The sequence below is a fragment of the Bison bison genome, unplaced genomic scaffold (genome assembly GCF_000754665.1).
Source record: "Bison bison bison isolate TAMUID 2011002044 unplaced genomic scaffold, Bison_UMD1.0 scf7180017864377, whole genome shotgun sequence".
NCBI classification, from domain to species: Eukaryota; Metazoa; Chordata; class Mammalia; order Artiodactyla; family Bovidae; genus Bison; species Bison bison.
Genome location: NW_011494949.1, coordinates 4050681 through 4061566, shown reverse-complemented (window position 1 = coordinate 4061566; position 10886 = coordinate 4050681). Strand labels below are relative to the sequence as shown.

Here is a 10886-nt window from a genome sequence, read left to right as displayed (position 1 = left end):
GGACAGCAGAGGCGGGGGCAGCCTGAAGAAGTCGACCGCAGCCTGGAGGTCCTCGTCGAAACCAGGGCCCTGAGCCTCGCTCCTCCACGCCACAGCCTTGGGACTCGTGTCCTCTTGAGAGAGGCCGTTGTCGCGACCTGCTGCTCCACCCACATCCTCACAGGCAGAGAAGTCACCCTCAATCTCCATGGACAGTTCTGCCAGGCACGTCTGCACTGCCGAGGTGCGGATGGGACTGCCACCTGCTGCAGGGGGCACCCCATCTTCCCCGAACTCTATGGATCTGCAGTATTCTCGGGCAGGTTTTTCTGCAAGGGGAAAAAAGTGAATATCAAATTATTTACAGTTATCAATTAAAAAAAAAAACCACCTATTTTAACACTTCAAAATGCTTGTATTAAATCCAAGTAGAAACATTTTTAAAACCCAACAATCCCTTCCTAAAGAATATCCTATAAAACTTAAACACATTCCACAAAGTACGCTTCCCTCAACAAGTAAACGAGAAGACGGCCGGGGGAAAGGGTGAGATGCCTTTGTCCACGGGCAGCAGGGTATGCCTGCCAAGGCTTCCGTCCGTGGCCAAGGTGACAGGCCTCGATGACACACTCGTTCTCTTGGGAAGTCAGCAGTATTGGGGAGAAACAGCCTTCTGCCACAAGGCGACAAGAAACAAATTTCTCCTTCTAAAATCAACTTATACCAGGCCTACTCCATGTAGGGCTTCCCTTGTGGCTCAGCTGGTAAAGATCTGCCTACAATGCAGGAGACCTGGGTTCAATCCCTGAGTTGGGAAGATCCCCTGGAGAAAGGAAAGGCTACCCACTCCAGTATTCTGGCCTGGAGAATTCCATGGACTGTATAGTCGATGGGGTCACAAAGAGTCGGACACAACTGAGCAACTCTCACCTCCACCCCATGAAAGTATTTGTACAATACTCTAAGGAACCTGACTATGTCACAGAAATACTTTGCACTGTAACACAACTGAAAGCTACTATGAAATGCCGGTTCTCTTTGGGTTTTGATTTTGGTGAGCAACAGCAATGCTAATTGTTAGTAAAAATACTGTGTCCTGGCAATTAACTGGAAACAACCACTTGTCATATTTGAAAGCTATAAAAATATATGAAAGCTACAAAAACACCTTTCGTAGAAGGCCTCAGGGCTCCCTGGAGCAGTGGCTGATTACAGGGCTGGGGAGGGAAAAATACAAGCTGAGCCCAAGACAGTTTGCAGAACCAGATGTAAAGACGGACATGCCTAAGAGGCCCAGATGGTCCCAGTGACTGCACCTGGGGCAACCTGAGCGGTAAGATGACTAGTGAAAGTACCGGATTATGATGCACAGAATAAAACAAGTGTCTATGAGACCACACTGACAGAAGTGAATGCAAAGTGAATGAATGAGTGGAGAAAAATGACAGTTCTTCCTTACAGAAGAATTGCAGTTAATACCTTTAGGAAAACAAGGGAATTGCAAAAGCCACTATTTGACAAAGTAGTAATCGCAGCCTACAAGATGTACCAGCAGAGCTAAAATCAGTGGGCCAGGGCTAGAGAGAAACAGATATGTGCCATGTCACAGCGCCTCCCTCGGGGTGGTCACTGAGTCAAGAAGCAACAGCAGTTTCACAGGAGGAACCGGGCCGACATCACCTTCCACAGAGATCAAGGTTAACAGCCCCCAGGACAAGGCCGACCACACGCTCTCTCCCCAGCACACACTAGGAGCTCTAGTGGAAAATACACAGCCTCACTCTAATACAAGAAAACATGCCACAACCCACAGGGTTTCTACCCAATGATCTGTACTCTCCAAAAGGGTCAGGAGACAAGGAAAGATCCGTAACTGCCAGAGCAGGGGCAACTAAAGGCAGAAAAAAATGAGAGTGGAAGCATGAGTTGCTCAGTCATGGTCCAGCTCTTTGCAACCCCATGGACTGGGGCCCGCCAGGCTCCTCTGTCCATGGAATTCTCCAGGCAAGAATTCTGGAGTGCATAGCCAATCCCTTCTCCTGGGGATGTTCCTGACCCAGGGATCGAACCCAGGTCTCCCACATTGCAGACAGATTCCTTACCATCTGAGCCACCAGAATTAAAGGAATCCAGGGAAGGTGACATGGGCAGGGAAACGGTGAACCCCCGTCTCCACCTGCACCAGCCACACACACTCCCTCTACGAGTCCTTCTGGTTTCCCAGTGGATGTTCCCTGATGAAGCAGCTATTACAAAATTCAAAACCAGACGCATTCAACGAGACTAGAAATCATGCTGGAAGGAACAGGGTTTTGGATGATGGCAAGCGCCCATCTCAGTTTATTTCACTCTTTCAATGAGAGATTCGAGAAATTAAAAACTAAAGACGTACAACGTCCACAGTAAACACTGCTGCTGCTGTATGAAATGAAGCTCTGGAAGCTTCCCCCTCACCTGGGATGTATCTGCCACCCTCACCCGGGAGTCTGTGTGTGGTGTTGATGCACAGCCAGAGCTCCTTCAGAAGCAGTTTTACCTTCCCTGTGGAAGAGAGGCAAGTGTTAGTCATGTCATTTGGCTCATTCAGCCCAAGGCCAAAACACACTCCTGGGAAATCGGGATTTATCAGGGAATTAGAAAACTAGGTAACTTAAACCCCCTTCCCCTCCTTCCATCACTGAACACAATTCAGCTGGCTACTAATATGAAAGCATGTTGACTGAAGGCTGAACACAAGCCTGGGTTTTGCTTGGAGGGTGCGGAGCACACAGGGCAGGACTCAGAAAACCCAGCGTGCTTGTTGGGAAAGGTCTTCACCTCCATTATGCACGCACATGACAAACAAATCTCTGGTCTCTGCATTTTCCACAGACAGTGACGTGACTGGGGAGCGCAGGGAGGAAGCCCAGCTAGAGGGACCGGTATAGATCACCGCTCCACAGATTCTACACAGAAGAAACAGTATCAGCTCAGTTCCATGAGGTCATCAGAAATGCCACCAGAGGTGACCAGGCGGTAGTTAACTTAGGGGCTTTGTGGGTCTTGGGAAATTCTTTTATGGCCTTAAGGGGAAATGAGAGGAGATCAACGTGCGGGTATAGACATATGGAGAGGGAGAGAGAGTCACCCACGTGAGCAGACACACAGAAGGAAGCATCTACGTCTATATAAGCGAAGTGAGAGCTTTGTAATTTTTGAAAATTTTTTTCAAATGGGTCTGAATTTCTAAAGTGGTTAAGAATCACTGGTTCAAGTTGAAAGGCAAAGGACAATTGTAACTAAATGAAAGTCATATAACATTAAGAATATCACACTGTGGTTTTAAAGTAAATTTAACATTAAAAATACAAATTCTTCAAAATGTTCCAAGCAAAAAACATTCATCAAAATATAAATATGAATAGTTGGTGTCAAATACATATAAAAAGACAAGCCACATTACTTAATATTTAACTGAAAATAATTATTAAGTACCTGGTAATTTCAAGTCACCTCAAAATTCTGTTGTAGCTCACCTGAGGTTATTACACAGAATCATGTCTTGAAAACACTGAAATCTTTAATCCAGTTCTAGAGAAGTTAAAAAGATCAATCTTCTAAACTAAAATATCTCCAAGGAATCACAAATTTTGGAACAGGACAGCCCTATTTAATGGCAAACTACATCTATAGTAGAATTCCATAATGAATAAATTAATTCCACAGAAAAAGGACCAGGACAAACAGGGCAAACGTACAGAACTTGGGAAATGTGGGCATTTCCAGCCTCTCCTGACCCACATTAGCCAGTCGCTGGTGAGGTGCATCCATATTCAAGTTGCAAAGTTCTATAATCAAGTAGTTTATCTACACTGTAGTTAACCCACCCAAAGCCTGCTTCCAAATACCATGACACCCTTTGCTTAAATGACCTGACCAGGATCTCTGCTTATTACAAATACCCAAAGCAGCAAACAAGGAACCTGAAAAAAAATACACAAGAAAGTTCCTTCTCTGTTCTTACAGAGGCTATTAACCAGAGCTATGCCTATTCCAGCTAAGCGCCTTCATTACTTCCAGTCTGACACGAGAACTATCCGATACCAGCAAGCAGAAAACAGCCTACATCCTGGCACTTTCGGGACTTGGTCGTGAGAACCTTTCGGCTGAACCACACGCCTTCCCCTGACCCTGTGACAGACGCCTCCTTTATCAAACGCCAGGCGTCTCCGAGGACAGCGATTCTAGACTTGCCTACTCCACTGACTTGTCAGTGTCCACATGAATGGCACGCAGCCTTAATCACAACAACCTTGTAACTGTATTTTAGTATCTGTGCTAGCATGACCCTGGCTCAGGATTAAATTGTTATTACGGGTCTATTGCTTCTGATAGGCCTTCCCCATCCAGTCTTAAGAATATATATTTATACATACATGGGGGTAAAATTCCCATCTCTATGCCTTCACTGTTTACATCCAGGAACACAGCATTTGTGTGCATGTTCAGTGGTTTTAAAGCTGTCTTCACAGAGGCAGGCACGCTGCCTTCAGGTACTTCCCTGGGCGTCAAACCGATCTGCGGCCACCTGAGAACGGACTGTTCTTATGCCATCTGTTCTGACAGACTAGTGAAGACCCACCGTGCGTCCTCACTGTAAGCACCAGCGCTCGCCCGAGCTCCAACACTGCTATCTTCCTTTCTCCACCTCGTCAGTGCCCTCATTTCCAATGACAGCAATCTGACAGCTCCTTCGCTGTGAGTCCACTCGGGCGCATGGCTCAGGTCCCCAGCAGACACAGAAGGGTGGAGGAGCAGGCTCGCCTCGTCTCTGATGCAACGACTAGGCTCTCAGTGCTTCACATTTCTCAAGTGCGAAGTGCTTTTTCCTATTATTATCTCGTCTTTTTTTTTAATGAGGAATGGATGCTGAATTGAGATGACCCTATCATGTCCCTCTTAACCAGCTGTTGTGGTAGTTCTGAGATAAATCCTCAGTCATACTTTGTCCATATTCTATATTACTAACAGATGTGAGTTCTTACAGTTTTAGTATTTTCACAGCTTCACTGCTAAGTGACAGTTCTGAGTGCTGAAGACACGTGTGCGCATTTTCACGCACACAGTTAGTTTTGGCACACGGTTCTGCTAGTCAGAAGAACAAGACAGGAGCAGTCCTAAAGCAAAAACAATAATAAAGACATCAGGTTTTCACTGAAGATCTGCTCACCTGCAAGCCATCCAGAGCTTCCATAATATTATCTTTAATTTTTAACTTTCTTACGAGTTATTTCTCTGTTCAGGATATTCCAACAACTGCTCTATGTCAATCTGAGTGTGTTTTCCTACAAAACAGTCCATTTTACAAACATGATAAAATCTGAAATTTGTGAATTCAGAAATTCTCAAGATGTAGTTTGACAGCTTCCTCAGTCCTGGTGCTATGAAGCTTTTCTGCCTTCCTTTCTTGGTCAGCTTCACCAGCACTGCAGAGATCCAGCTGTTCATTTCAACGGCCCTAAGTTAACTGCTCTGTTTCCTATTTCATTCATTTATGTTTCCTTCTTCATCAGTTTCTTCCTCCTATTTTCCTTGGGTTTCTGTTGTATTTTGCTGCCTTCTTAAGTCATTCATTTTCTGGAATTTTTGCTTCATTTACGGTAATTCCTGCGTCCTAGCAGGGCTTACCAGGTACTGCTAGCGGTAAAGAATTTACCTGTGAATGTAGGAGACCTAAAGAGACTCTGGGTTTGATCCCTGTCTTAGGAAGATCCCCTGAAAAAGGGCAAGCCAACCCACTCCAGTATTCCTGCCTGGAGAATTCCACAGACAGAGGAGCCTGGCGAGCTACAGTCCATGGGGTCACAAGGAGTCATATGTGACCGAAGCCACTTGGCACACAGGGTGTGTCTCCGGGACCCTTCCTCCGAGGCTGCCCTGTGTCTATCCTCACATATCCTCACAACATCGCTTACAACCATGGATCACTCACTGAATACTGGCAATATCTCAAAGATTTTAATAAATGCTGCCTTGCCACTGCTGCTAAGTCACTTCAGTTGTGTCTGACTCTGTGCGACCCCATAAACGGCAGCCCACCAGGCTCCCCCGTCCATGGGATTTTCCAGGCAAGAGTACTGGAGTGGAGTGCCATTGCCTTCTCCAAAATGCTGCCTTATTTTTGTTAATTTCCAAAACTGCTTAGTATTTCAGCTTTTATCTTTTCTGTTATCCAAGAGCAGTTTATTATGTGTGTTCGGTTACCAGTTTTTCAGGAAGGAGGTAGGAGAGGTTTTTATTAATATCTTTTGAAATATCTATAACCTAATCTCAGATTGCAGCTTTTTATTTAGTAGTCAGCTTTTAGGCATGTTTGACAAGTAGTTTACAGAATCCCCGGGCTTTGAGAGTCAATGTAAATCACCCATCCTACAGTCATTATTCCCATTCCATCTCCCATTTGTTTGCTTTTACTCTGTTTCTAACAAACACACTGAAGTCTTTCGTGAAGTCAGATGTGGCTCTTTCCCCTAGAATGCCCAGGCACTTCACCTAGTGCACTTTTATGCCTGAAGGTCACAAGAGCAGGATCTTCTTGATGAACTGTACTGCTGACCATTCTAAACAGTTCCTTTTAATCCAGGCAAATTCATTCCTAGGCGTGAATTATTCTTTTGCATTATACAGTTGGTTTAATTGCTAAGTCGTGTCCAAGTCTTGTGACCCCATAGTGCCAGGCTCCTGTGTCCATGGGATTCTCCAGGCAAGAATACTGGAGTGGGTTGCCATTTCCTCCTCCAGGGGATCTTCCCAACCCAGGGATCGAACCCAGGACCCCTGCATTGCAGGCAGATTCTTTACCAACTGAAATACAAGGGAAGCCCTTTGTGTTATATGACTGCTTTCAAGTTAGAATTTGCTTGAACTGCAATTTCTATATCCATCCCCCTCTATTCAATCTTTCTGTGTCATTTGTTTTTAAATTTATTTCCTTTGAACAAGTCAGGGATGGAGACTGTACATAAAAATCATGCTCTACAGTTGACAGGCTTTTCTAATGTAACTATCACATCAGGGTCTTGATCTGGGAAATTTTCTATCATTTCTTGATCACACTCTCTCTGCAAACAGTAGCTCTGTTCTCTGCTCTGGGAAGTCCTAGGTGACCATCACAGCACCTGGCTCTATACTCCAACATCTCAGATTTTCCCTAACACCTTTTATTTCCTTATCTTTTTATACCACATATTGAGAGATATCCACAATTAAATCCCTTGGCTCATCAAAGCAATCTTCTACTTGCCCACTCAGCAATCCAGCCTTTCCAGGGGGTTCACCTCTACAATCATGTTTTTAGTATCAGAGAACTGACTCAGACGTCACAGCAGTGGCCCATGGCTATGCCCTCAGATGCTCTCTAAGGACACGACTTGGGCTGGAGACATTTCTCCCTGCTCATGACTGACCACTGTTCCCTCGGGGCCTGCTCACTCCTGGTGGTTTTCTCTCCTGTCCCTGCCCTTCCCCAGGACAGGAGCACCGTGCACAGCCAGAGCACATCTCCTCAGCCTCCATCCACAGTGCTACTCCTCTGGCAATAACCGCAGGTCCTTGTGCCGTGAACCTGCAGGACATGCCTTCATCAGGAGGGCAAGCGAGCAAGAACAGTGAGGAGCCACAAGGCGCACACATACCTCTCTCTCTGGAAACAGGGGGAGCTATCCTTCAAAGCGGCACCATTAACCCAATTTTCTGACACCCACAGCCACCCTGGGTTCTCCCGTGTCCTAACTCATCAGAAGACTAAACTTGGGCCGTGGCCTGCAGCCAGTGTGGGTCACAGCCTGTGACAACGTGCAGCCAGACAGCAGCAGCCCTCCCACCCCATCAGTCACACTGCTCCTCCTCGTCCCCACACCACCCCCAGTCTGGGGATGCCAGGCTCCTGCAGTCAAAGCCTGCTTTTGGAGGGCTGCGATCTTCTCTGTGACTAGGGATTTCATCACCAATTGCCACCATCTGCTTTATACCTTCCTCAATAATTGTTAGCATTTTTTAACTATTCTTTTTTTTTTTTTTTAATCTTCTGCCATCTTTAGATAAGGAACATGAAAGAAAGACAGGCCAACACAGGACTCAGGCAGTCTTTTCAAAAGTGAAGCCGGCCCAATGCTCTTTCTAACTCATAATGTCCTTCAGAAGTCCAGTATTAACAGAGGAAACTGTTAAAAGATATACTTAAGCATTGGGAATTAAACCCATCAAGCTCCAAGCTAAATAATCAGCAGATTCCTAAAGACTTCATTTGGAAAAATTAAAATAAACAAGATCCTTTCCCTTACAGAGAAGATATGTTAAAAAAAAGATTTTACTAGTTCTAGTAAAACTATTAAGTAGTTCTTTGACGAAAAATCAGAACGTGAGGCTAGTGAGCAACTGTGGAAGGGGGTGAGGGTTCTGTTTTAAACAGGAGGCCTGATAACGGCTGACTCCTAAAACTGAGACGACCAAACCCAAGAGCTGGCTGTCAGCTGGCAAAGCCAAGCACTGCCCAGCCTTCGCTTTCTCTCAGCACACCAGTACGCAAGAGTCTCCACACCTCGGAGCAGGAAGAGCCACAGACACATGGAACCATGTATCAATGATGATGACAAACAGGGAATCGGGGCCCAGGCGGCTGAAATGCGCCAACTGTTAGTCTAAGCTGAAGCCTTGAACTGCAGACTAAAAAAAATAAAGGAAGGAAAAAAGGTAGAGGAGACTTCTGAAGACACACTACATACCTGCACAAAACGTGTTTTTAATAATTTCCATTTGGAAAAAACATGGATGGATGACATGAAAATACCATTACTTACTTATTAATCATTTTGAACTTATCTCTATCAAAAAAGTATGAGCTAGCACAGCAGAAATTCATACCTTTTTCAAAACTGAGAATGAAAACACACAGACGGGAAGTACACGGCCAAAGGTCCCACGAAAGGTGGAAGTGGTGATGTGAGCCCCAGGTCTCCACTTCTCGCATCGTGCCTCCACCCACGTGGTGGTGGGCACAGCAGGCAACGAGTAGGGCGTGGGGCAACCCTTCTCCCAGAGGACAGCCGCACCCTCCGTGGGACGCCCGGCCTTCCCCAGGTCTTCTGTCTGCCAAAACACCCTGGAGGGCTCGGACTCCGTGGTCTCCCTGCCTGCCTTTAGCCACTTCCATATACCTGGCACCTAAGAAATCGAGCGTTAACTGGATAAACTGTTGCCAAGTGTGGAAGTTATACCTCTCCCAGCTTTTTGGCTCTTTCATTCACTGGACTGTTTTATCCGACAGCAAGGTTACAGATCTAATCATGACAGGAAACAGGAGGGGTCTCTTCTAACAAAAATCATCTATGAGCCCTAGAATCCCCATCATTATAGGTGACAGTAACAATCAACCTCCCAAACCACTGAAAGAAATGCACAGAGATTAAAACCAAATTTGTAATATACTCACTTTTATCGATGCTTCCGTAAGAATCACTTGAAATTTGTGTTCCAATATGTCTCAGTTCTAAAATGTGGGGGAAAAGAGTTAGAATAATGTGTGTTGAAACAGCATTTTTAAGTAAGCATTAACTGAATACTCACCCCTTTCATTTTTCTGTTTAGAAAATTCATCAAGTCTTTCCTGTGAAAACAAAACAGAAGCAGTGTATGCAGTGGATGGGAGGGCAGCTGTTTTGGATGGGATGCACGGGGGCAGCCCGGGGCACCCCTTACTGCTCTTGCATCTGTGGGGCCTCTGACTCTGCATGATGGGGACCCCCTGTGCTGAGAGAGGACACGAGCAGGCCTGGAGAGAAGACCCGAACACAGGCGGCACTGCTGTGATCTATTACCTGTGTCTTCTTAAATTCCTTTTCAAGTATTTTCTTTTCATTCCTTAGTTGCTTGAAGTCCTGAGTTTGCTTGACAGCAGCCTCTTTATTTAAAGAGTACAGTGAAGTAAAAGAAAAAAATTATTTACCAAATTTATAAGTACCATTGATAAAATACTCAAAAAACCTACTGAGAGCTTTTCTCATTTTTTTTTCAAATTTGAAACAGATTTTGTAAAGTTGTCATTCTTTCAGTATTCTGTCAGAATCAGGAATAAAGGCAGAAACACTTTTGATTGAACTATTATCTACAGAAATGAAGAACTGTCATAGGCCTTAAGAAACCTTTCCAATCCCAAACAAGCCAACCCAATCCCTTCAGTCAGGCAAAAGGCCCACACGCAAGACCTGCAGAGGAGAGGCTTGATGTGCACACTCTTCAACAACCAGCAGCACTCTGGAGCCAGACTCGGGCGTGTGATTTGCAGCAGAGGTTCAGACCCTGCTCCTCGTCCAGGGGAGGGACAGCCTTCCTGGTGTTCACTACTCTGCTGTGCCTGCCTGCTCGGAGTTACCCTGCCTCAAGTCACCTCACCCCAAGTCCCGTAACTTTATCACAGAGGCACTTCTAACACGTTTGTGTAGCTCCCCTGTGGACCAAGAGCAAACTCTTCACTCAAGTTTTTGGCTCTGAGCACTGAAGGGTTCAACTACACTATGAAGAACCTGACCAGTACTGACTGCATCCAAGTATGTTCACAGACAATTGCTATGAGAAGTAAAATCCTATAAACACCATAGAGACAGTCCCCTCCTGATTCCTCTAACAAACTTGTCTATTTCTTCACCTGATTTCTATGTCCTATCACTGAGAGAGTCATTTCCTAGGCAGGTTGATAAGGAGTCTAGGGGTCCCCAAGGAGAGAGGGGTCTGGAATTCTCAAGGAGGAAGAAAGGACAAACCTTTTTTTCCTTCTCTACATTTCTTAGGATTATATAACAATAATGTATCCTGCCTGAGGACAGTCTCTGGATTAAACCTTTTGGCTAATTCTGTTATCTTAAAATGTAAAT

At 45.3% G+C, this 10886-nt stretch overlaps 1 protein-coding gene across 1 annotated transcript in view; it reads right to left on the bottom strand.

The window, feature by feature from the left end:
• ICE1 (interactor of little elongation complex ELL subunit 1) overlaps positions 1-10886 on the bottom strand; it is a 69898-nt gene that overhangs the window by 36063 nt on the left and 22949 nt on the right. The window contains exons 8-12 of the mRNA XM_010857146.1: positions 9834-9916; positions 9583-9622; positions 9449-9505; positions 2434-2520; positions 3-308 (exon numbers count right to left, since the gene is read on the bottom strand). Coding sequence (XP_010855448.1) covers positions 3-308; positions 2434-2520; positions 9449-9505; positions 9583-9622; positions 9834-9916 — 573 coding nt within the window. The remainder of the gene's footprint in view (positions 1-2; positions 309-2433; positions 2521-9448; positions 9506-9582; positions 9623-9833; positions 9917-10886) is intronic.